Source organism: Chamaea fasciata, unplaced genomic scaffold (genome assembly GCF_029207755.1).
Source record: "Chamaea fasciata isolate MVZ Bird 193981 ecotype frontalis unplaced genomic scaffold, bChaFas1.0.hap1 SCAF_10, whole genome shotgun sequence".
In the NCBI taxonomy this organism is placed as follows: Eukaryota; Metazoa; Chordata; class Aves; order Passeriformes; family Sylviidae; genus Chamaea; species Chamaea fasciata.
Genome location: NW_027094095.1, coordinates 14,628,527 through 14,655,969, shown reverse-complemented (window position 1 = coordinate 14,655,969; position 27,443 = coordinate 14,628,527). Strand labels below are relative to the sequence as shown.

The window sequence follows — 27,443 nt, the reverse complement described above, 5'->3', positions numbered from 1 at the left end:
TTATTAGTCATTCTGGATTTTGTTTTGGTACACACTGTCCACATTTGCAGTTGGTGACTGCCACAGATTTTTGTACTGTAAAATCACAACCTTGCTGCCTATAATGGCCAATGAAAGCAGGATAGCAGGGGCATTTCAACTTTTAGGGCATCCAAAGGGTTGTTGGGCACAGTGCTAGATCATGCGGTGAGTACATCCATTCTGTGTTCCTCCTAAACCAATCAGCAGAGAAATAATTCACACTGTGAATATTAACATTGTCATCTGAGGGCATGGAAGTTAATGACACGTAGAAATTAATCAAGCCATTCACTTCTCTCTCTGAGTTATTGTTTTAGGGGAACCAAGAAGACAGCATTTCGTTAACAGTTCACTTTTTTATTTTATAATCATGTCTCCCAGAAACCAAAAAAAGTGGGGGAAGGGGGGGGGGTGTAAAGAGAAAAAAAAAATATTTGGAGAAAAATATTTTAAGAGGCCAGTTGGAGAAAAGCAGTCTCCCAAGAGCTGCACCACCTCATGCCTATTCAGTTGATGTAGCTATATTAGAATACAATGAAAGATATATATAATAATATAAAAAGAATCAAGAGAAAAAATCTGTATGATTTTTCATATCAAAGCTCTGATGTGTTTCTATTGATTTGCAGAGCTCAAAATATTCTTTTTCTGCCCAATTTTTTTTTTCAAACTATGTCAGCTAAAAGTACGTTAATGAACACTTGAGATAACAGGGTTGCTGTGGGGAAAAGAGGGGTAAAATTAAAGAAAACTGGAAAGTCAAAAAAACTGCAGTTAATGTAAATGCTAAGGGGGGGATAAAACAGAATATGGAAAGGAATTGAAAGTTACACAGTTATGACTGTATAGAAAATTACAGGGAGAAAATGCAGTTGCTACTCCCCAGATGGAATGCGGTCAACATGCCCAACTTCCCACACACAATACATGCCCCACCCAAACAAAACAAATAGTATAAAAGTAAGTTAAAAATGGGGAGAAGATAAGGAAGGCTCCACCACAACTCCTGGGACTGGTCGAAGGGAGCAGTCTTCTCCCTCGCAGGGATGGCTATTGGGTATGAACTGTATTTTTCTGTACACTGATTATCTCAAGCTAGCTTTTGTTAGGAATTAGGTCTTATCAATATATTGCTTTGAATACAATCTTGCAGCCAGATACTATCACCAAAAATCTTTGAACTTTAACCTGTCACAGTCTTCTACTCTATTAATAAAGGATGTAATTCTGTACACTGTTTGTGGGAGTTCTTCAAAGGCGCTGGCAGCTGCTGGCAGTGGGTCATACACCCAACTGTGGAGCCCCAGGAAGGGCTGTGCGACCCTGAACATGTCAGTGGAGCTGCCCTCTGATCCAGTGACTGTTCAGCAAAGGGTCCCCATAATGGGACACTTACAGATGGGTGGGGCACAAGGGTGTCGGCTTTCCTGGGGCACTGATAGACTAATCAAACACAACTGGTTTGAGAAAATCACCCCTTTTATATGACAGTTGTTTAAGAGAACACCTGGGCATTTTTATCCTGAATATGGAAAAGAAATAAATTAATTGTAGCTTTAATTAATATATTAAGCAATTGTACAAGTATTCATGCCTGAAGTACAGGTGTTCTGCAATGTAAATGGCTGCAGCACAATTAAGGTTTCAAATAAGATCTTTGGATTTTAAAAATACATTTAATCATGCCCTAACAAATGTTAACATGAGTTTTCTTCACTCTGAGAGCCTTCTAAGAGACACAGAGAACTTGCCTAGTAGCGTTGACCCCCAAAGTCAATCAAAGTCACTTCATATTCAAATTATTAATGTACTTCTTAGCTTTAACATATGAAAGCAGATAGGAATTAGTGACCATTTTCAGTTTCTTTTCATTAATATGAGTAAAAAGATTAAACACAATGAGAAGATTACTATTCTAACAAAGTTAATTTACTTGACCTTTCTTCCTTCTAGGAAAGGAGGGCGTTATGCTTGCCAAGTGGAGTATGCACCTGTACATTCCTGGGGTTGCTGGTCACTAAATGTCAAAGTGAGCACCAAAACGGCCACAATTGCCTCTTGTGAGGAGAGATCTAAATAAATATCTTATTCAGGTAATTTTAGTCCAGTATGTCAAAACAGCATATCTAAAGTCAGTACACAGTAAAGTGCAATGTAAAAAAGCAGCTCAACTCTAACTTCCTACCTTTCTATGTTCAATACACCACCTTCTTTAAATGAGTAACAAAGCACAGTAGCTGAAAAATGCAGTTATTTAACCAAATTATGATGTGCCTTTCTCCCCAAGATTTCAAAATTATATTGAAAGGTTGTAAAGACTTCAAAATCTAGTATGCACAATATGTTTTTTGAGCTTATTTCCTAAATGCTTTAATCACCCCCCAACATCAAGATTCCGTTTTCCCTAATTACCACAGTTGAAGTTCCTTAGTAGAACTTTATTGCAATTTCACCTATGTGAAAACATGGAGGAGACTTTGCCTTTTTCTGCCTAATATCACAGTAGTTAAAGCATTCTGGAAATCTGGCTCACTGCTGTTTGCACACCCTCATAGATAGGAACGGCATCACAGACTTATGTCCTCGTAATTCCCTGCCAAATCTCACTCAAGGTCTTGTGATGATTTGCCTCTTCTGTGACTCAGCTGTCTAGCCAGACTGTGTCTAGTATCACCCCTTCTGGAGTTTTAACCATCCACAAAAGGCAAGTGTAACCTGAAGCAACAATACCACTGCACACAGCGCTGTACCTATACAACCTTTCCGACTTGTTCCTCCCCTCCTCTCCATCAGAACTGAGACATACTACATCTCAGCAGGGTTTCTTTTGTGAGGCCTGAAACACTGACTTGCTCTCCTGAATTTTCCCAAGTCAGATTTTTTTCCTGCTGAACTGGAAGATGAATGCACGGTAAGGACTTCTACAAACACAAAACCATTCCAACAAGACCTTATCTAGAAGAGTAGGATTTTTGCAAAACATAGGAAGATTTACTGGCTCATGTAGAAAGGCAAGAAAATTTGCTTAAGATTTCTGTGCAAGGAGATGCAGCCACTGGCTGGCAGCTTCCAGTGCACTAAACACTGCTATGTTGCCCACATTACTGCCTGTTGAGTTTCTAACACCTGCATTTACCATTTTTTCAGTGAGGGAATAGGCTAGACTTTATTCTTCCCAAGCACAAAACCTCATCTATGTCACTTCCTCACTCTCTCCTCTTTCCCTCAGTGCACACAGAGTCATTTTTTAAAAATGAAAACCATCCTGACAGAAAAACTTAGAACATCCCACCATGCAGAAACTGCTCTAATCTCTCCACCTCCAGGTATGAAAAACATAGTACCATAAAGACATCTCTTTTTTTTTCCATTGCTTTTGTGAATGAAGTCTACACCTAGCCCTCTTTTTCCTCTTCATTGCTCCCCTTTTCTTGAAGACAGATAGTACATTATGATAATATGAGGCAAAATAATTATTTTTCAGTTTCTTCACCAAAATATGAACTGAATTTAAAAACATATTACTTCCTCAGCCTTCCAGCATTTTTCACATTGGTGATTCAAAGCATAAGTGTTCTGATCTCTCCACCAGTACAGAACACATCTTGAAAAGGAACCTTGCTGTAACCTACAATTGTGCTTCTTCAGCTTTTACATACAAGATCTATTACGCTACAGAGGGGAAAAGGATACTTTAAAAATATTATCTGTCTTTTCATGTCTGTTTGTCCTGTGTTTGCAAAGATGAAAGTGCCCAAAACCATACTTCTGTTCCAGAAGTCTGGAACACAAACAGTGCTTGCAAATATCCTTAATATCCTACTCTATTTCTTGACTGAATAAGCTGAGTTATGCATACTATTTTTTAAAAAAAGGACCATTATCTCATAAATGCTCTTACAACATTAAACTATCACATTTGTGTTTATTAAACCAATTTAACACTACAGCTTCAGCGAGTAAGCTGGCTTTCCAAATCACTAAGTTAGCACAGAAAACTGCAGCCCCATAAGGGAAAAAGCAATGTGTCAGGACTTTGGAGAAAAACTGCTGAACCACTCATATTGTGTGAAAGACAAATGACAAGTTAGAGGCTTAGTTACCACATATTTAATGTTTTTCTATACTGTCTCATTAGTGCTTTAAGATTTAACCATGAGAACGCATGAGAAACTTCAAAATTTACAGACACCAAACTTCATTCCTACCTAAGCTTTTATCACTGCTGCTTGCTCAGCACACCTTCCTTACTAATGCAATTCCCAGACAGAAGGCCATCAGTACTGATAATTTGTGATAAAGACAGCAAAATCCCAAGCTCCTTAGATAATCTCACTAGATCAGTGTATTAAATAAAAAAAAAAAAAAGTACTCTCTTTACTTTAGGATAATTGTGGAACAATCCCTTCCCCACTGTAAGTCAAATAGAAACGTTTTGCTGCCCTCGCTTAAAAGAACAGCCATCCCCCAAACTTTGTTGATTCAGAGATGACAGTTCGTCTCAAAGTCACAATATTATAAACTTAAGCTTGCTAAAATAATAAATTGGGAGATTCAAATGAAATACAAATTAGGAGTAAAAGTACAAAACAACAGAATAGCAACTATAATGTTTATGTCAAATCCACAAATATTTTCTAGTTGAGTTGTATATTTCATAAGCAAATTAGGTATTTGATCTTTGCTGACAATTACATTTGCCTGAGTGTTTTAAAAAAAAAACACTTTTTACAATACAAGGCCATATTGCTTTAAAATGAAAACATTTAAATTTTTTTCTTTTTTTTTTTACATATTTGTTTGTTTTCTAGGCATTAGAATATAAGGGCACTTTTACTGTAATTACAAAGATAATTTTTAAAATGTAATATGTCCTACAGCACTTTGTCTTGACAAACAATTACGAGATATCACATTCAACAGAATACAAAAAGCAATTTCGATCACAAGGTTAAAATTAGTCTTTGAACAAAAGATGCTTTCAAAGCAAATCCAAATTCTCATCAGCTTTATATCAGTTTCTCTGTGAGACAGGGAAGTGAGGGATGGAAAGGGGAGAAAGAAAAAAAACTGAAGGACATTTTAAGAATTTCTTGCTAGCGATCAGTGTGAGCACACGTTTTATCAGCTTTCTGATAAAGGTCTAAGTAGAAGGACATGATTAAATTTCTGCTGTCAAACTGTATTGTGGTCAAAAACAACACCCATCAAAGAAGAGTGAAGTAGAACTTACAGTTTTTGAAAGAAAGTTGAATCTCCATGCAGACCTTCACTTTTGGATCTGGTTTTGCAGCTCAGGGTTATTGGGTGGACTTGATGATCCTAAGGGTCCTTGTCAACCTAAATAATTCTATGATTGTTGGTTCTTGTTGTTTTGATATAGTAAACTACCTAATCAACGAATGGTTGCTTTAGCTAACTGATGAGAAAAATGTTCAGTAATTGCCTTAAAACATTAATTTATTTTTTCTAAGAGGTCACAAGAACAGAAAACCACAATGCAAATGATGCAATGCTTATGATTTGAGGAGAAGAGAATGAAATAAAATAGCAGTACATAGGTAAATAAAATACATGCACTGATTGCAGCTTTTGATCTGTATCCTAAACTGGTATTTCTGTACCATGGCTTCTAAGGAGCTGTGTACATTCACAAAGGCGGAAAATTAATGCAGAGTAACTGAAATACAGTACTTCAGTCTATAATGCTTACCCTTGGGACTACAGTAGATTTAGATCATAAAAACTTAGCTTGCCTTAACAGACTATTTTACAGACATCTAAAAATATTAGTCCATTTTCAGCTGTTAGGGAATATCATCCTTTCTAATCTGTGGTCAAAACTTGTTGCGAAGTAAAGGTACTTAACGGACCAAATAAAGGAGCAGCAATTCTTAAGACTTCTTTCTAGATGAGTGCTATTGAATGGTGCCATGAAATGAGAATGAAAACGTACTTATAAATAATGGTACTAAGAAAATCAGGGAGGAAGCAGCATAGGTAAGACCCCTTAAAAAAAAATAAGACCCAGGAAAGAGAAGGAAGAATTACATCACATGTCTGCAGCACCAAGTTTGAAAGAGTCACTAAAGGGAGTCATGCTTACAAGGAGAACACAAATTCTCTTCTCGTAGTTGATGGGGAGGCCAAATTAATACAGTTTTTTCAAACATCATCATTAGAGAAAACTCAATGTTAGTTTCTATAATACTCTTCTCCAATTACTAAACAAATTACTGTAAGAAAGCAATAGGGCAGCATCAGTATCGGGAGATTCCTAACAGGATGAGCTAGAAGTCAAGACATAGAAGACCACAGAATGAGCTCCTCTAGAAGAAAAACAGAAGAGAATTGCCGTTCGTCTCATAATTCTAACACAGCAATACTAATTGCTGCTAATTAGGCTTGTAACTTCTTACTGGAAAAAAGCAAAGAGGTAACTATTTATTTAAGAGACAACACTACATGGATTAAAAAAGCTCCTGTCAACAACTCTGGACACCTGTACCAAGCTCATTTATTGCCTAATTAAATATTAACATGTCCTGATAGAATCTGTGGTATAATTTTAATTACTGTTTTCTCACAGGGAAGCCATATAATCAATGTATTTCTAGCTGTTCCTAGAGGCTGTTCTGTAAAACTCCATTAGTAATTGTGAACCATCACTAAAATATTTTCCTCCAGATTTCTATAAGTAAATCAAGACTATTATATTCTCCTTGGAGGAGGGGAGACTAGATGCCTTCCTTCAGGGGAAAAATATATGATTTCTTCAAGAATAAAAATGTTTTAACTACAATCCTATTTAAAGACTTGTTAAAATTCTTGCACAAAGAATCAACATCAGGGAGTTACAGATCACCAAAGTTATATTTAAATTTATGTGTAATCCGAAGTATTTTTCTTGCTGGATTGAGTAATTAGGATGAGAATCACATTACTTCCTTCAAGCATGTATTTAAATTTTCTGCTGGGGATGAATTGCAAATATTGAGGTAAGTCTTGAACCTACTTATGTATTTTCTTTTTCCATTAGGACTAAGAATGCTAAATTCTATAGGCATTGATTAAAATTCCTGTGTATTTAGGGGTCAGAAATGCAAGGAAACAATTCCAATTGTATTTGGGGTGCTATTTAAATAGCTACGTATATCCCTTTAAAAGTATCAATTCTCCAGGTAGCACTAAATAATTCCAAGGTGTAGAAAAAGAGGTACAGGGAAATTGGAAGTATTTAAAGGACTACTGTGCTTTACATTCCAATGATAATCTAACCATAGATTACCACTTTGATAACTGAGCTCTTGAACATTAACTTTGTTTTGAACATACTCCTTTTATCTTTTTCTATGTAAAAGTCTCTGGAAGTCAAAGGGTCTTTTGTAAGAGCAGGGATTTCAAGGCTAAGCCACATTCTCAGAGCCTGATTATACAGAGATCTGGATAACATAATCATGGGGATAAACAAACCATGAAACTATCAGCCCCTGTGAATTTTAACTCAGCATTTGAACATCCTGTAAGAGATTCAAACCAATTTAAATTCAGCACTACATTTTCGACAGGATCTTTAAAATAGATTTCGATTTTTACTGGAGGTCTCATCTACCTTAAAGTTCTTTAAAAACCCCTAGCATTTTCCTCTTTGTATTGGCTACCAGAGTAAGGACCCACATTAGAGTATTGCATGCAAACTGTTAGATTTTATGTTCACAGAAATAAAAGTAGTTGAACTACTTTTCAGAATAAGTTTAGGCTAAATAAAGAAAAATCAAATAATTGACAACATTCTTTCAAAATAACTTTTCTATGAGTCAACTTGCAAAGCATCTCAAATCTTGCACTGCAAATGAAACTATCATCTTTAATTAGCTACCATTTTTGTAATGACTAATACGTTTTTTCTGACCCTCAGAATCATGGAACAAACTGGGCTGGCATATTTTGATTGAAAAGGACACTGCACTTCTCTGGCAGGATAGCTCATACAGACAGAACTTGGGATAGGATGTATACATCCCAGGGAGAGCATTTGGGATGCAAACCTTGGGTGGAGTGAGCTCAGGAAGGGTAGAACCAGCACACGCGGGTCTGTCACCAGGAGATGTGAGCTCCTCTGAGAGCCCCGTGTGATCAGCCATCAGTCGTCAGGATGGGCACCACACATGGGCTCAATCATCTAGACAGAGATGGCTTTTTCCACTTGAGAGCTTCAAAGTGGAGATTTCTGGCCCAAAGGGCTGATTCTGCTTTTCCAGACTGAGCTCTTAATAAATAAACATTCAGTGTTTGCAGATGTTATACCCTCTCTGACAGGCAGAAATCCATGTAGAGAAGTACTGAAGTGCACACAGAATTTTTATGCCAAAGGACAAGCCCTGTTTCCCATCTGCTTGTGGCAGACACAGAGGCCCAATCTCAAGTCTGGTTTTCCTCTACATTTACCTAGAGTTTTCAAAGCAGTAGCTTAGTCAATGCCTATTAACTTTTTTTAATGCCCATGAAAAATGACATGTTCTATTGGCTTTTTAAAATCCACCCTGTGGGACATAAAACAAATTTAATAAAGCAAAAAGATCAAAGCTCATTAAAATATTCTTGTAAGAACTGAAAGCGGCCATGATACATGGAAATTCCTAGCAGGACCATTCTCCTGTTTACCACTGAGGAAAAACATGATTCTAAGCTAAGCATGTCTTTTTTCATTAAAGGTATACCAGGTCCCAAACCCCAGCCCTCTCTGGAGTCATTGCTCAGGTCTGTCAGTTAAGTAAATATGCTCATCAGAGGATCTAGCAGCACACACAGATAAGGTAGATACGAAGTCCATTGCCCTTGAAATCAATAGGAAGGTGGTTGTTAGACACTATAATTAAGTTAGGGTTTCATTTGGGAATCTGTGGTAAATGTTCCCACTACTACTGCCACAGGGGTGCAAGAAAGTATACGACAGCTGTGGCTGGATCTCTGGCACCATTAATGGCACAGCCAGCTGAGACCTGCTACAAAAGGCTCATGTATGCTCAAACCTGGAATACTAAGAGTAAATCTAGAGCTAGAGAGGGCAGCTTGACTTGCAGGTTCTCTGCTTATTCCAATAGAATATTGATTTAAAATTGGGCAAGGATTCAAAAGCTTTCTGATGCTAAACACAAAAAGTCGGGGACAAAAAGATATTTAAGGGGGAATGAGGGGTTTAGCCCCACAAGTGCTTGGTTAGGGATAATTATACTAGTGACAAATAGAATGTAGGGATTGTCTTTGCCTCCTTTTTCCAGCCATGGAAATGTGGAGTTTAAAGCACAGCTCACTGCAAAACATCACTAAGAAACAGGATTACTTCCATAGGCCAGTTCACAGGAACGGTCTCACTCCAAGGGCAATGATGCCAAGTTTGCATCAGAGCCAAGGAGAGCTCTGACGCCCAGCGCTACCTCACACATCCAGGAATTACTGAGACTCTTCTCAGCCCAAAGCCTATCCCCACGTATGGAGATTAATCTATAGAGCACAGTCAGTGCTCACTTACTGGCAAAACAATTAAGTATATAGGAAGGTATAGAATATATCTTTCTGGTTTTGGAGGCATAAGGGCTCTGGATTTTAACACCTCTGCTATTTTACACAACCTTCTCCTAGTGCAGCCAGTACAGAGCAGGGCAGACTTCTTTGCTGCACACCTAGAACAGGATGGATAAAATTATTTTGTGCACACACCAGTACAGCAGGAACTCATGGGATTTAAACGGGATTTTGTAAACTACAATGCAAAACACTGTAGGGCAGATCCCAAGAGGATCGACAAAATCTGACAAATTCTTAAACTACACTCACACAAACTAGTTACTGTAGGACTGTATTGTAGTTGTAGTGTTATTTTAAGATGGAAACCAATTGGGCATTATACAAACTCTTAATGCCACATATCTTTTCACAATTTATAATTGTGTATTTTAATTTTATTTAAACATATATGTCATGTATATGCATATTTGCAAAATAAATTGCATAATATAGTTTGCATAATCCATAGTTTAGTGAAGGGGTTTTTTTTTGGTATGCTTTAACTCATAGCTTCCTTAAGGGAAAAACCTGTTTAAAATCTGACTCATACCATTATTCTGTGATATTTAGTGTCATTAGTATAATAAGCCTTCTTAACTGGGCCAATTCCTGCAATTAATTTAGTTTTCATGGTTCCCACCAACTCCAATACTCATTCCAATATGGCTTCACTGCCAGATCTGAGCCTTATTGAAATAATACCTTTTTGCTTTTTTTCTTCCTGTGACTAGAAGGGTTCTGAGAATGGCTAATTTCCTAAATGTTGTACATGTCCAACCACCAACAACCCAGCCCTCTGTGAAAGAACGTGAGTTCTTTAAGTGTCTTCTCTTTTACTACAGCTATTCTGTTCTGCAGCAATGAAACAACCTACTTGTGAAAATATGTGCACCTACTTTTTATTTACACACGCTAGATTTTATACCACGAATTCACCTAGTTTTAATTATGCATCATTGCCTAGCAATACAGGAAACAGAGCTCCCCTGATCTTGATTGTGAACACTAGCATCTCAAAATTTTTTTTCTTTTTAAAGTGAAGACAAGTTACTGCATTAAAAATAAATGAGGTATTTTTTGTCAGTTGATTGGACACTGAGTACACATAATAAATCACCAAGAGCATTGTATGCTAGTCTATGTGCTAACCTTGAGCTGCAGTTTATCTATTGCCTGCAATTCAAGAGACAATAAGGCATTTTACCCAATCAGCTGATCAGCTGAAGGAACTCAAAAGACTGAAATGGCTTTGAAACACACAGGCTTTTAGATATCAAATTACCTCTGGAACCCTCTACTCAGAAGTAACTCAAACAAAACCCATTTGAAATACTGCTTCAATATTCAAAAAAATCAATAATTTAAACCACAGGTTGAACATTTTTACTGCTTCCACTGCAGACTGTCATTTTTTGAAATGAAAATGCTAACAGCACCAAAGGGGAAAGCTCCGGCCAGCCGAGATATGTGTGTGCAGGCGTGGATTGGCTGGAAATGCTGGCTTACTTTTCCTCCCCCAGTTAGGTTTACATAAGATCTCTTAAAATAAACAACTCTCATTTCCACCACTTGGAAAAAAAATGTTTTTCTTTGTTGCACTTGATGTTTCTGTCCCTGAGAGCTCAGCTATATCAAGACACTTCACTGTAAACACACGTGCTGAATGCCAATACTACATCCTCAATTACGCTATGGAGTCATATTATTTTGTATGTAACAGGCACTAACATCGTGGTTTTGAATACCAGCGAGCAGAGTGTGAACTCTTAATTAACAGACAGAAAAGCAGGAATGTGGGTGATGTGTCCCAACATTCACAGTAGGAGCAGGAAGCAGTCCAGTGCACATTGCAAAAGCCAAACAAGTATGGATGGTCCACTGCCCATGATACCTGCTCATTTAGGCAGAGAGCTGGCTGTCTGGAAAAAGATTTCCTAAAAGACAGGGAACACACGTGAGGAAGAGACCTGGTACGAACGTGAACCCTTGAACATAACTGAAGCAAGCTAGACATGGAGGATGTTGGACACAGAATCAAGTCTCTCCTCTGCATAAATTTAACGATCAGGTATATTTTTAGCAGAGCTTGAAATATGTCACTCTCTTTCTGTAGAAACTGTTGGTTTTTTGGTCATTTAAAATCTCATTAAATCCTTGCACTCTCTGGAACAATTTTTTTAAATATTGTGTTAAAGGAGGGATGTAAGAAACACAAAAAACACCACCCAAAAAGCAATGAAATAAACATCACAAGACAGAGCTTATGTATCTACAGGTATACAACTCCCAACACACAGTAAGAACAATTTTTGCTATGGTAGAAAGGATCACTTTTAGTATTGTAGAGAGGGGCATAAGAAAGAAATCATAAGATTGATGGTCCTTGGTTCAACATTTCAATACCTTACCCAGATATATTCTTATTCTCTCACACATTTTTAGAGCCTTCTCTAACCATAGTGTTAAAATAGAAATGAAAATGTAAATTATAGTATGAGAGTAAAGTTGCTCAAGTAAAAAAACTATGTATTTGTATATATGCAGTATTATTGTGAAGTGAAAATTAAATTTGCATTTCTGTTTTGAGAAAAAGAAATTAAAATATACTACTGTGAATTTTCTTGCTGATAGATTTGTTCAACTGAGATAAATGCAGATTTTAGCCTAGAATAAGAAATGATGAAAATATAACCATTTAAGAAAAGTAACACTTAAAAATGCATACTCCAAAAATTTTGACATGGACTCCAATACTCTGTTCTTCTTAAAGGCACAAAAAATTTCTGGATATCAAACAAAAAAAATCCACAAATGTCAACAGAGAAATTGATCTGAGTTTGAATATATCTAGAATATAGGAAAATAAAATTTTGCTTATTTATGTGTTTGAGACCTGTGATACCTCCATGTGAAATCACCTATTTCAGGTACTCCTGTCAGTCTTTAAAATATACCTCCTACACAAGAGCAGCAATCAACTGACCTTCTGAGAACACTCTTCTTGGCAGCAGTATAAACTTAAACAGTATAATAAAAATCCAGTAGCAATGAGAAGCGCAATATTCATCCTTTCCTCAGTTCTTGCAAAGTTAGGGAGGAAAAACAAGCTCTTCAAGTTTGTGCTGGAGTTAAGGGATTTGGGGGCTGTTACAGATCACCGTGGGCAGGAGCTCCAAGCATGTGCAACAAGAGTGTTCTGTGAACTGCCAGCATCTCCTTCCTCTCCAACCAAGAGCACCCAAAACAGACAGTATGGGCTGGGGGTAGTTTTGGTTCCCTTGGCAGAATTCAAGCCATGAAGTTGGTCACCACTGACAATACTTGGGTAGATTTAAGACCCAATCCTATATAGCAGGGGCTGGCAGAAGGTTAATCTTGAAATATAAAGTATGGATACTCATGGTACAGCTTGTATTCAGAAAATAAAAGGGGTGTTGGCTTCTGGCTCTTATCTGTTGTTGCAGCTACAGCCTGAGATGGAACTACACCCCTCAGCTGGAAGGATGGATAATTCTCATGCTGTAGCCTCTGGATGTTTCCTCTAATGATCCAAGCATCATTCCTATCTTGTCTGGATTGACTTTTGCTCAGCATGCTTTCAACCATGCCCTAGACTCCCACAAACACTGAACAATGCAATCAGCTGCTCCAGCTAAATCAGCTCAGAGTTATAAAGCTGAGTTTCGACATATTGAAAACACTTCAATCAATGTCATTTTACTACACCTTCTCTATGGCTTGTTATACACATTAAATAAAAGGGTGCAAACAGGAGCCCTCCTGAAGTGCTCAGGGACAGAACCATCACAGGCAATAAAGCTGAACACAACGCCGACACCGCACAGACAGCGTGCTCCTCTCACTCCATTGTTTAAGCATGAGGCTTGAAAACCAGGAGCACGCTTTGGGACTGACTGCATTAGGGACATTTGGGAAATGTTTCCAATTTTTATGGATTCCAGAGACATTTAAGATAGACCAACAACTGCCTATGAAAAAGATTGGTACTTTTAAAACAAATTATTTCTGAAATAAATTGGCTATTGATGCTGTTTAACAGCAGCATTTTTGTCATACAATTTTTATTACAGAATGTCATGTTGCAATAGGGCTTTACACACATACATTTACTATACCATGTGAATTACTAGAAATGCTTTTCTATGTTTGTGTGATTTATTAAAACATAAATCATAATAGCATGTGCCAGAAATTCCTTTTGAAGGATATAATAAGGTAACAATTATCCTCTGAACTCCTTTCTTTGTCTTCAGAGAATAAAATGCATTAGAACATATCCATTTGCTGCCCCATGACAGAAAATGAAAGCAACTGTGATGGTTGCACTGTATGCTTTCAGTTCCTGCAGTTGGCTGGTGAAATGAGCTTTGCTCCTGAATATGCTGTCAGAGGCAAAAACAATAGTTTCTCCAATACTTCTAAAGAATAAACTTTAAAAACAATATGGAAAAATTAATTGAAGAGGGTTTTTTTTACATATGTGCAGATGGATGTGGAAAAATCCTATATGCAAATTTTAAATGTAAATTTAAAGTATATTTCATCTGAAAGAAAATTATGTACACAGGGCCTCCCTGTATGATTTTCACTTGAATCAATGTACTTCACCTTTTTCGTTTTATGCAACAATTCACAGGATCTGATTCAGGGGAATTGTAGCATTTTCTTTTGTGGAAACATACACAGAGGAGCAACATTACAAGTTTTGTTATAATTCCCCTCAGAGAAGCTTTAAGGCCTTCTAGATTAGTGTGTGAGTGTTTGGAGTCCTGTGTCTGATGACTGGCCCAGTGAGAATGCACCTAGTGTACCATGATTTTACCTTATTATTTTTGAAGGAAAGATCATAAACACCCACTACATAGAAGATGCTACATAAAGGCATTATTAACTGTGCAGGTAAGTAGAAGCAGCGAGATCACAGGATAAAATTGGCTTTATTAATTCAAAGAAAATATAATTTAATCTCTCAAATGTTGTTTGTTTAAAAATTCTATTTCTATGGGAAAAGATACCTATATGTGGTTTAAATTGAAAAGCGAAAAAATGAAAACCAAGTTTCAGCAGCAATCCAGAATTCACTTAATTTTTCTTTTTCTTCCAGAAAGACACTGTGCCCAAACCACATACCCCAAATGCTTAGGTGTAAAATGATGGGGACCTCTGAAACCAATGTGATTTCCAAGAATCAAAGTGGATATTAAGTTTCACTTTGTTCAAGCAACATCAAAACATTGTAAACAATTAAGTACATATATACATGCACACTTACTTTGGTTTAGCTCATGATTTATACAAAGAGCTATTTTTTCATAGATTTTGCAGCTGGGTAGATCAAAATTAAATCACAATGTCATGCAAAGACCCAATCCTGTGTTGTCCAATTTTAATTCTGCAGGGTATTTACCTTTGTAATTAACTTCAAGAAAGTCCACGTACCATGCCGTTTTCCTGAATGAAAAATTTAAGTCACAGCAAACTTATGCTTTGGTGAATTTGGTGTCTGTACTCCTCTACCACCTGGGTTCTCTCTGCTTAATATTCCTGAATATTTGGGTCAGAATCTGGAACCTAGATTTTCATTAATGATATTATAGCTATGCACAGTGTGCACGTTATGACCTGCTCATAGTCTGTCAGAGTTAGGGACGGACACAGTGCCAGCTGAAGTCCATTCAGAATGCCACACATGATGGTTACGATGGCTGGCAAGCATCCTTATTAACAACTACACTTTTTCAACAGCATACATACAGCAGTTCCCTGGAAACAGGATCATTTTGGGGCTCCGCTAAATAGATCACTATACCATAATTACTGCCACGGTCACACAGTTTGGTGAAATTCTGTACATGAGAATTTTGATACTCTGTGTATATCTAAAGTTCAAACTGACTAAAAGAAAAGAGCACATGTCACTGCTTTTCTAATATTACATGCTTAAGCCTTATTTTATTTACAGCTTCCAGCAGCTCTCAGCTCGATTCCTCATTGTGCTCGCTGCCACGTAGCTGGAGAAGGCTAACAAACCCCTGCGTGTTCACATGACAACCTTTGTGCAAACGCATCCTTATTCTGTCATCTACTGGCAGCGTGCTTCCCAGTCATGTTCTCTGCCAGTCCTTACCAGTTTGCCAATTACACAAGCTGCTTCCCAGACATCAGGCAAAAATTCCATAAGACTGCTGTGCGAGCGTACCCTAATTAACCATCAGCTTAATTAGACAATTTACTGTGTAATTAGCAGGCAATTAGTCAACACCTCTCAGATCTTATTGACTGCTGTGACAGCCTTCCTTAGTCTACACATTCCCATACGCTTCCACGACCATGATCCCAGCCCTATCCTGTACAACAGAAACCCTTGCAAGGGAAGGGAAATCATATTACATAACAAGGGAAGAGGGAGAAAAATCAATATATAGCCTATTCATTTATTGAACTGTCTTCTAGCCCAGACTTTCTTTTCTCTAGGAGTAGAAGGTCAGCTGCTAACAAAGAAATGTTCAACTATAACATTAGCTTTTACGTCTTATTCATTTGTGATGTGGTTAAGGAATTTAATTTTTTTTTCCTCTTATGCACTAACCACTGCACTAAATTATCAAAGAAGTCAGGGAAGCAGAAGTTAAAGAAAAAACCACAACTTTATAACTTTCTAACATATTGTAGGTTTAAACGTATGTTCTAGAACAGTGAAAAGGTGGTGATAGATGCATTTGAGACCTATAGCTTGCATTGTAATTAACTGCTTCATAGTCTAAAATGCACCAGGAAAGCCAAAATAAAGCACAAAATTGCAATACTCAATAATAATTCAATAGCGTTAGTGCAATTCAGTACAAATAATTTTTGAAGCAGTATCAAGTCCTCTACACAAATGTAAAGTTGTCTGTCCTTATAATACAAGATGTGAGAAATTACAATTAAACACTAATATAATAGGGATATTAAGGGATTACTAAAAATGTGTTTTCCTATTTCTTTTTTCTATAGACTGAAAACTGGATTTTGCAATTAGTATTGACAAGAGATTTTTTGGACATTTCTTAAAGTAGTAATTCCAAAGTTCGCAGAATGGATACACTTGTGTCCTTCTGGAATTAACTCTAGAAGATTTATACACAAAAATTCTACACTTCCTGACTGAAGAACAGAATCCCACAACTGCTATTGTAGTTAAAAAAACTAGATAGATATGTATCTCAAATAATGATAAGGAATGTTATTTAGAATACGCTCACATACATATTTGGATTAGTAATAGGTATTTTAACATAAGAACCTGTCAGGTTTTTTAAACATATGGGACTTCATTCTGCTTTTGCAACAATGTCAATCAGGAGTAAATGCAATTATATCACCACGAGATTCAAAAATCAGCTCTTTGCTTTCTTAACTTCTTGTGTGGGCAAATCAGACGTTGAACACAGCCTTATCCTTCTAATTCACCAAGTGGGAACCCAAGACCTGAGATAACTTGAACACTTAAGAGAAGCGTATTGCTTGTACGTAGAAGCTACACTGGTATAACCAAAAATTCCTTGAAAAGTGATTAAGCTAAAACCTGTAAACGAGTGTGTGGAAGCACATGCCAGTTCAGACATAGTTCCATCATTTCAGCTAATGCCTGTAAAATTCTTAACACGAGCTGTACAGCACCAAGCACACACTTGACACTGATCTCAGAGTGCCCCTGTAGAGCCAGTTTGGGCCCACATTTCTGCAAACATCTTGCAAGACTGCATGGTCCAACCAGGAATCTCAGGGCAGTATCTGCAGCATGAGGTGCCTGAAGGTCTCCTCAGCCTGTCATGGTGCAGAGCAGAAAAGCAGCCCCCCAACAGCACGGCTGCCTTGTAACACACCCAGCTGGGGCAGAAGGCAGCACTGGTGCCAGGAGAGGAAGCCCAGCCCTAGAAGGTTTTCCCCAAGGCAGCTGCAGCCTTGGCATGTCACTGGGCAGAGGTGGGGTCCCAAAGTGTCACCTAGGCTTTTCCAGAAGCCAGCATGTGCCACAGCAATGAATGCAGACCTCAGCAAAGTTGCCGAACTGTAAATCAGAGCGACTGAATCATGAAAACCACTCTTCCTTTATTCAGTACCTGAGTAGGCCTAGACTGAAGTCTAGATGGTGTTCTGGATCTATTTTTGTAATTAGAATGTGGAAATGAGGGGAAAAAAACCCCCCAAACTCTGACACATGCATTTAACCAAGTAGGGAGAGTGAAAAAGCCAATGACTTGACAGAAGGGAAACTTGTGAATTCTATATTGACAAAATAAAGATTCTGCTTTTTCCAGAATGTCTGTGGTCAGCTATTAAAGTGTATCATAACAATTTAAAAAATAGGAAAGTTGGTAATTTGCACTAAAAATCAAAAATGTTAAGTATGGCTTTATGCTATGATTTTCTTAGGTGTGTTTCAAATATAACTATTAAGAAAATTATTCTGCTATCTTTTCTAATAGATTATAAAATATATTAAAGCCACTTAAGAAAGTTAGATGCAGTTGGCTGGCACAAAACTAAAAGGTTTGCAACAAATCTGAATGGAGAATGGAAAAAAATGTGAAAATTCTAAATTTCAGAATTACACTTGCCAATTACTAGCTTACATTCAAACTACCTTTTTAGCTGAATTCCTTTCAGACAAAACATTACGTGAGTCATTTTCGGGATCAGCAGCAACCTTCCAAGAACATACCAAACAACCACAGAAAAATGTAGCTGAATAGTATTTCACACAATTATGTTACATATTTGCTTTTTAGAATCCTGTTTATTCAGGATGTGATATTCAGAAATGTTGAGTACTTTAGACACAGCCAACAGGACCTGCAGATCCTCAGCAGTTTTGGAAAATCGTGCATGTGTGCTCTCCTTGTCTCTCTCTTGATAAATAATTGCAGGTATTTTCAGAAGAACGAGGTAAACCAAGCAAAATTTGTAAAGAGCAAAGCAGCTTCTTCAATATAAAAAGAAATACTGTTCTGATTTTTAACCAATGTAAAATTTTCATCCATGTTGTTTGACTGACCAGGTGATAGTTGCACTACGAATAGAAATTACGTCCTTTTTTAAGTACTGGTCACTACCAGAACAGCACATATTATGCAGAGCAGGAATGAACACTCCTACTTTTGGAAGCTATTTGTTACATAAAGGCTTATGTAGCAAAATCCTCAGTATTGCAGTCCGCATGCTCTTTCAGAATTACACTTGAACTGCTCCTCAGTTATGCCAATCTAAGTGCACTATAAGTTTCATTACAATACGCAAGAGTTTTCAGATTAAAAAATACCTTAAAGACTGATTTACAAGCCTTTTATACATAAGCTGTCTGAAATATTCAAGCTCAAGATTAATGTTCACACTTACACTCTGTGTATGTATATGCACTCAGGCTACACTGTTTTAAACCAGACTCCAGAAGAAAAAGACAGGAAAAAGAAACAACCTCTAAATACTGTGTAAAAAATCCCCAGATGAATAGAAACCAAATCCTTTAGATATAACTGAGAGTCCTGCAGCCTACCAAGAACCAGTTTTAGACACGTATCTGGTTTTACTTTTGCTGGCCAGCTTTGTGTGCAGCTCTGAGGAAGGTAAGCCATTGCCAGCTTAGACTTTGTGAACTTACACCACGAGCTCTCGGCATAAGGCATAAAAGTTACAGCCATGCTCACTCTGCTCCATGAGGGTGAATGGCAGAGAAAGTGGTAACATGGGAAGAAAACTGCTGATCCTCTGCTTGTAAAAATCTGTCCTTTAGCACAGATGAGGTTTACTGACTCAATGTGCAACACCCCTGCATGACAGATCCCTCTGTCTTCCACTGATGAATTGTCACATTGTGCTCCACGCCTTGAGATAACAGACTTCTCCATGAGAGACTCCGTGCAGAAAAGAGACTCCCACTGCAGAAGAAGTGCAGCATTTCTGTGATATTTAATGCTACAGGAAGAGTGGGACTAAACATTTCCCCAGAGGTTTAATTTTTTATCACGAACTTGTAAGAAGTTTTTAATTTCTAAAGTACTAAATACAATCACAAAGAGAAAGAGAGAGAAACTTTTCACGGATTGTTGTTAAACTCTTGTTTTAAAAATGCAGTTTGTTATCTTCAGCATTTGAAATATTAATTGGCCAAAATAACCAGAATTATTGATGGCAAAACCAGATTTTGAAATGGTCCAAAGTGCTTCACTTGGAAATTCACTGGTGTCAAGGTGTGCACCTGCATCAGTTTAAGGTGGGCATCTACCTGGTGCAGACTTCAGCTGTGGTAGGAAAGGCCTTGGCTTATCAACAGTGACTCTGTTAAAGCTCTCGGTTCTGGGATCTTTGGTCCCTCACTGTGTCCAAGCTGTGCTACATCTCTCCAGATGGATTCTTCCAGGGTGAAGAAATGCCATACCCCTACATTGCCGGGTGTATGGACTGAGGAAAAAGAATGGTTAAATGCAGTCCTTTCCAGTTCCTCAGACAGCAATTTTGAAGCTTTTGAAGTTATTTGCATATAAAGAAGTCTGCAGCCTTCTTTAAACTGGGTCAGAGATAGGGTGAAACTAAGTAGAGAGATGAGATCAGGTCCTTAAGTTGAATATATCAGAGAAATACTTTTTCTCAGGGAGAAAGGAGAAAACTCTCTTCTCCTGCTACTCAGATTCACAGAATTATTTGTTCCTTTTTTGTAGCTAAATAACGCATTTTCTGTATAAAAATAAAATGGCTTAACTACAGCATTTTAAAAGATAATAATTATATTCTATAGCACTTCTCTAGCATAGCCTTTTACCCCTCCTGTTAAACTTCGCTGATTTTATGCACTGATCTAAAACTACAGAAATTATGAAACAATGAAGACGGTATTTCTTATTAAAATTCTTTCAGAAATATTGAACAAGATGAAGGACATAAACAACTCCTAGGAATACTAAAACCAATAATAATAATTTTCAAATTTGCAAAAGAAGAAAATAATTTAACTTAAAGAGTGTTGTGTGCTAAGGAATCCCATAAAATGCTCATTTATCTGTTCAAAAAGTGTAGTTAATAAAAGTTGTCTAATGCTGTTTAGTAGAAAGGCAAACAGCCCCTTTTATATTTGACATTAACAATCTGATCATTTGTCTCCCCAAAGAAAGCCCATACAGCTTTCATACAGACCACACAATAAAGAATAGTAATATTTCTGTTTACTGAGATATCAACTGGCATTTCGTTGCAAGTCAATGGTCTATCTTTGCTACAGCATACTAGACCTCAATCTGGCATCTACAAATGTCAAGAGTATAAAAAAAAATTATAAGATGGAAATCAAAAGCATGTTCTAAATTCCTAAAAACCAAACAAAGTTCACCTAGACATATTTGCTGCAGAAATCAGTACAATATTCAGCTGTCAATCTTGAAAAACAATGAGGGAGCGATGCTGTCAGTAGGACAGGATAATAACATTTCAAGCAGATGTTCAGGCGGGGCTCTAATTCTCACTGAACTCCCTTGGTAAGCATTTAATTTCTTTATCATATGCAAGCTAGGCAAATTGTACTTCATCAAAACTGTATTGTGAAATATTAATATTTCATATTATAGCAAAACTCCATAGAATAACCTTTGTCATATTAAGAACATCAGAATTTCAAATGTCATGGTTCTGCATTTTAATGCATCTTAAATAGCTTTTTGGTTTGGCACCATAAATTATAACTAGTTTAATCTAAATTACTACGCTGTAATATCATACAAAAATATACATTTTGTAATACAGATTCACTTCTGTGAAATACTAATGTTATGGAAAACAATGCATCATTGTACCATGATTTTTTTTACCACCTTCGATTACGAAGCGAGGTGCACACAGTGCAGATGTACAGAGAGAGAACTAGCTGGAGCCTGAATACGTATATTGTAATAACAGCACAAAGAAATGCAATATATACTGGGCAAATTAATTAATTCTCTGCCAGCATTTTTTTAGAAATGGTTCTGAAAATGTATTATAAACTCTACATCTGTAAACTGCATAAACATATACTACGGCTAGAAAGTTTCCTCCTCCATGGTTTAGATAAAATTTAACCTAGTTTTAATTGTAGCTTTGTATTTAAAATCATCCATGCAACTTGTTCCATATGTAATGAAAAAAAAAATAAACATTAAAAATGAAGTTAGTCTGCACGTTGATTTCTGCTGGTTCTCATAATAAAGGCAACTCTTTCTGCATTATTGAAAGTGACAGCATCACAAATCAATGCATGTCACAACAAAATAAAGACAGATGTATCTGATTAATCAGAATTAAATTTTAGAAGTGAAGGAAGCATCTAAAAATCAAAGCAAACATTTCTGCTAACCCAGTTGTTTTTTCATCTTTCTAAACAGCCTGTACAACGAAGTGAGAGAACAACAAAGCCTGAATTGAGCTGATAAACTGCTAATTTCTTCTATAAACTCCTCATTGTGGTTGTGAATATGGCATAGGGATATACACTCCTCATATAACCGTTGACTTATTTTGATTCTATGTTTACACGAACTTTCTGATTACAGGCTTTAATACAAATTTTCTGTTCTAAACAATACTCACTAACAAATTCTTAGTGAATAAACCAGCTCAGTTTAACACTTCTCCTAAAACCCTCCCACTCACAGTTATGTGTCTAATTAATGAAGTATCTGTCATTCTGCGTGTAGTTTTGTGTTCATCTAAGCTCTAAAAAAGGTAATAATTGGCATCCATTTATTGTGGATTCTATGATATGCAGCTCTCCCATTTCCCTTCAATACCTTGCAAACAGAATTTACAAATAATATGTTTCTGCATACAGTTATCTGAACAAGACAGAAATACTATTTGAACCAACAGAGCAATGAGCTATTGATGCTGCAGTCAAAAAGGGAAGACACGAATGTAGAAAAAGGTGTGTGAAGGGACACTTCTATTCTGCTACCATTTGTCTTGCTTAGTGATTGTCCATTTCAAAAGCAGTTATTCCCTTTTCTGGAAGAAATCAAATCTAGTTGATACTAAAGCAGCTGTGCACAGATGTTTAATTGAGTAAATACAAGTCACTATCTCCCTCACATACAGGTACAGTCCCCTATGATTAATATTTGCTCTACACTATAATATCCAGCACCTCCTAAAGTATGTAGATCATGGTATACTTCGAAGTATAAATATCCCTAAGGAATTTCAGCTACTCCTGACGTTAGCTTTTTTGTAGGTTTCAACAGTAGTAGAGTAGTATGCAAGAACAAACTTTTCTGAATCACTCGCAGTTGAAATGCTCACCCTACAAACAGAAAATGCTACAAAGGTTGTCAAGAAGACAAGTATAAGCAAGGTATGTGGGTGTTTAAAAAGGGAGTGAGCATGGCATGAAACAGTGAGCTCTGTGCTAACTCCCTCTGGGCAGCTTGTGAAGCTTTCAAGGTGAGGCCATGACACATGAGGATTAGAAAGACTCGGGGAGTAAATCACGGTCCAGAGGCTGAACTCCAGCACTGTTACCCAACAGCTCCTCTGTACAAGGCAGTAAGGCCTCTCATGGGCTGCAGGGATCCCTGGCCTTGTGTTTTAGAAGAGCTTTCTGTGCTAGATGATGAAAGAGAGAAAAGGAGAAGTAGCTCATATGAAATAAATCCTGTGTCTTACAAGAATCATAGCTCTCTAGCCTGAGTCCTTTTTATTTCTGTCCTTGGATCCCCTTCTTCCAAGATTTATCATGCCTTTTCTCTCTGACCTTATTCCATCACACCACAGTTAATGTATGGAAATTTGTGATTGGACTGTATATGCTTTTCACAACCTATATGTCACTCATACTTAGCCTGCATCAGTCAATTTTGCCGTAGAGCCACAGAATGCCCATGGTAAACAGAGAATTCACTGGTTTCCCCTATCAGTGTCTGAACACAGTGGCAAATTCAGCCTCTGGTTCTGGAGAAGGGAGAATTTCTGCTGCTGCTAAGTTCTCCATGGCCACACCGGCTTGGCAAATGAGAAGAAAGCCCACCAGTTAAGCCTTACCAGGACAGATAAAATGAGGAGATGAGGAAAGAACACAGAATCCTACTTGAACCACATACAATCAAGGCTGAAGTGGAAAAGCTTCAGCTGCCAAAAACTGTGTCTAGCAAGCTCTCTCCCTCCCCAGAAGTTCTTCCACTCTTAGGAACTACACTGTCTGGGGAGCTGCTCCTCCTCCTCCCACCACCTCCAAAGGCTTAGATCAGGAAATCTTTGCTCTTGATCCTGCTGTATAGTTTGCTTTGACTAGCTCAGTCTGAAATCCCCACCGCTGGTACCACAGCCCAAGGGAGCATTCTGTTCCCAGCTGAAAACTGCACAAGATTTATGTCTACATAATCAGAAGCTAAGTTTAAAAAAAAAGTTAGCATATTATGGCAACCTGTATTTCAAACTCTCTACCAACAATTTGTTCTAGCATTAAGTCAACAAGAGCAGCCTTTCCGTAATACTCAGTTCACATAAGAACTGCTGTACCTTACTGAGCTTTTCTACTCATTTGAAATAGTAATTTTTGAAGTATTAAGTACTGTATTACTCTGATATATAAAAGCAATTTCACTTCTGCAGCATCTCTCAGCCGAGCGTCTCAAATCGTGCCACAAACACAGCTGTGGGAAGTGCAGTACTAGGAAGAATACAATAATAGAAAAACTAGGCAGCACTTGGGTGGGACACAGTTCTACTAGACACAACACAATTCCAGAGTTTAGGCAAAGTACTGTTTCCTGCTGAATATTAGAAGGAAGCTTAAGCAGAAATAACAATAACTGAATTAATTAGATAGCACTTTTCTGAACTTATTAACTTAAATAATACCTGCAATATCTCATTGCAGCAAATATTTAAAAAAAACCTTGAAAGATCTTCATCTGAGTCACACCTCCAGAGTATGGCATCCAGTGAAACACTTCGCAGTCGCCATTTCAGAAATGACTCAGAGTCTGCTGCTTAGTATAGCACCAACATCACTTCCTACAACATGCATGTCTTTCCTCCTTAACTCCCACCCAAGCTGGAACTCAGCCTGTGTCTGTTTAGCTCTTGAGATGCACAGTAATCAACGTGCAGTCTGGCAGGACTACCAGTATACCAGCAATAAAACTGATAAAAAAGTAAGTCTCAGTACTTGCTATGGGTTTCCCGTAGGCTAGGCACTGAATAATTACAGCTGATTGTATGTTACACATGTAAGTCAGTTGTAAGCATACTTGAATGACATTTATGGCCTAAAAAGTGTTTTAATAAGAAGCCCTGTGAAGTAGATTGGAATGTCCACTGCAATCCAGAAAAACACTTCCTCAGGGCTAATTCAGGTATAAGTGACAGCAGAATCCAGCCTGACATATTTTACAGTATTCTGCAGCAATACAATATTTTGTCCTTAGACCTTCCTCATACTAGAGGGGCACCCACTATAGTTAATTCACCTATGCTGCTTACCCCATGGAAAGCTGGTGAAGGAGCCAATCCACCTTTTCTCTTCTGCTCCACCCCTTAGTACCCTTGTATATCCCGGCTCTGAACCAAGAATAAAAGGCCCTTGTATCCAAATTAATATTTAGATATGTTGCTATTACTCACACTGTTATGCAGGCCTAGGTTCTAGGATTCACCTTTGCTTTTCTTGTCTCCACAAGTCAAACCATATCTACATCTCAGCCCAAAACCTGTTTCTTTTCTCTGTGATCTTTCACTGCCTAAACTTCTTGCTCAGTCTCACTTCACCATTTTGAATGCAGGAACAAGAAGTTGCAATTCTCCTGAATTCAAACAAGCAATTAGGCACTTAAAACTACACAAAATATTTTTTTTAAGGTGCCACACTGAGCCATAGCCTTCAAGACTTAATTCTAACTCCTTCCTCCTCCAGTACAAGTTACTAAAGGTTGAGGTCATTGTGCTCTTCTCTCCACAGGCTTGGTTTTATGTTCCCTCCATCATTCTCTTCCACTACCCACCCAGCCTCCTCCCTGCAGCCACATTATCACATTGCACCTCCAGTTCAACGGCTTATCTTGGCAGCCTGTGGCACAGAATCCACCTTTCATGAGTTGTGTGACAAAGCCTGATCCTACACAGAAAGCATTTTCATTGCAGTATTTTTTAAAAAAAAGGATTTTTTCATTTAATAGTTGGCGATTATTAAAAGTTGGGGCAATAAAAGGGAAGAATTTAACAACAAACAGAAACAGAAATTGCACTGCACTGTGGAAAGCTCACAGATTAGTTGAACTTCACAATGTATCATATCCTTCCCACTATCTTTACACTAGTTGGATATAACAGAGCCACTCCCCAAAGATTCAGATTTTTCAATTATACAAAGATACGGTTACATGGAAAATAAAATTAAAATATTTCCTCACCTTATCCAGGGAGAATGTTTTAGTGACAGCAAAGCCCCATCCAGCTTCAAATGCTCTTCGAATCATTGAAGAACTAGTAGCAGGGGTTGCACTGGCAAGGCCAAAAGGATTTGGAAACTTCAGTCCAGCCATTTCTACACTGATATCCACTAAATCTATAGGAGTGTAGAAGAGAGGTAGTTCTGGAACTGCAGAAACTGCAACACCATACAAGGACTGTAAAACAAACAAACAAACAAACAAAACAACACTAAACCACAGAAATTTTTTTTCTGATCTATTTTTATAAAATTTATGATTAATCCTGATAATAGAATAATTAATATAATAACCCAAAGTTTAAATATTCCATTTTGTGTTCAGACTTGCAGATCAGCAAAACATGCACTCACCTTGTAACATCTTCGGCCCAAACAGTCTTCATGCTGAAATACTATGCTGTGCTGGAAATAACTGAATGACAGTAACAAAACTAATGAAGAAACAGTTATTTTACATCCTGTACTGATAAGCCTGGTTCAGTCCAAAGGCTTGTTCAGCCTTTCTGAAGAGCCACCTCTATTCCCTACAGCAGTCAGTAACAGTGAGACTGAAAAAACCCAGGGTATGCAGACAGACCTGTTCTAGTTCTCTTCTCCGGTGCCAATCTATACAAAGTATAGGAAATGGTGAAAAATGAGGGAAAGCATCATGTGGGGAGCCCTAACTCCATGTATTCTGAACCTCTGAACCTTTTTGCCCCACTTAGAAAGATTTCATATAGCCTACACAATGGCATACCTATGCAAGACTAATATTTAAGTGTAGTAGTATGAATATACTTCAAGACTGAAAAAAGTTAGTCTGATTGCCATCAAAAAGGCATCCATATTATGGCTGCGCCTCCACAGCCACTTTTGTTTTCATTTGAAAGAGTCTTTCCTCCAAAGAGTCAGTGAAAAGCATTCAACGCATATGTGGCACCCAATAATATAAAAATTGAAGAGAGAAGAGCTTTTTCCACATATGGATACTGAACAGCATCCCAATCAGGCTGTGGTGGGTAGAATTTAAATCTTTGTTCACTCAAATGGCTGACTCAATAAAATCACAATGAAATAAAGCAGGAACTTCCAACACAGAGAAGCCCTATACTCTAATAAGTAACAGCTAAGAGCACAGCAGTTTCTTCTATCGTTAAAAAGAAGAATTTTTTTAGCAGGACAAAAAGAACCAGTACTTGAAGTTTGGAGAAGATTTTCTGTAGCAGAGTAACAACATCAGCCCCTTCAGGAATTGCTGCCTTTTGGGGTTTTGGATTACTTTTTTTTAAGGAACTTATTTAGTCAATTTTTACCTGTGAAAACCGGTAAGCACAGATGGGATGAGGAGTTTTTTGTCTGTTTTAGTGCCTTTTGTTTCCTAGGCTGGTTTAAAACCTGA

General features: G+C 37.5%; 1 protein-coding gene across 2 annotated transcripts in view; it reads right to left on the bottom strand.

The window, feature by feature from the left end:
- Positions 1 to 27,443, bottom strand: part of DPYD (dihydropyrimidine dehydrogenase) — a 343,524-nt gene that overhangs the window by 136,802 nt on the left and 179,279 nt on the right. For both annotated transcript variants that reach the window (XM_066192389.1, XM_066192390.1), the window contains one exon: positions 26,022 to 26,237. In XM_066192389.1, the coding sequence (XP_066048486.1) occupies positions 26,022 to 26,237 (216 nt within the window). The remainder of the gene's footprint in view (positions 1 to 26,021; positions 26,238 to 27,443) is intronic.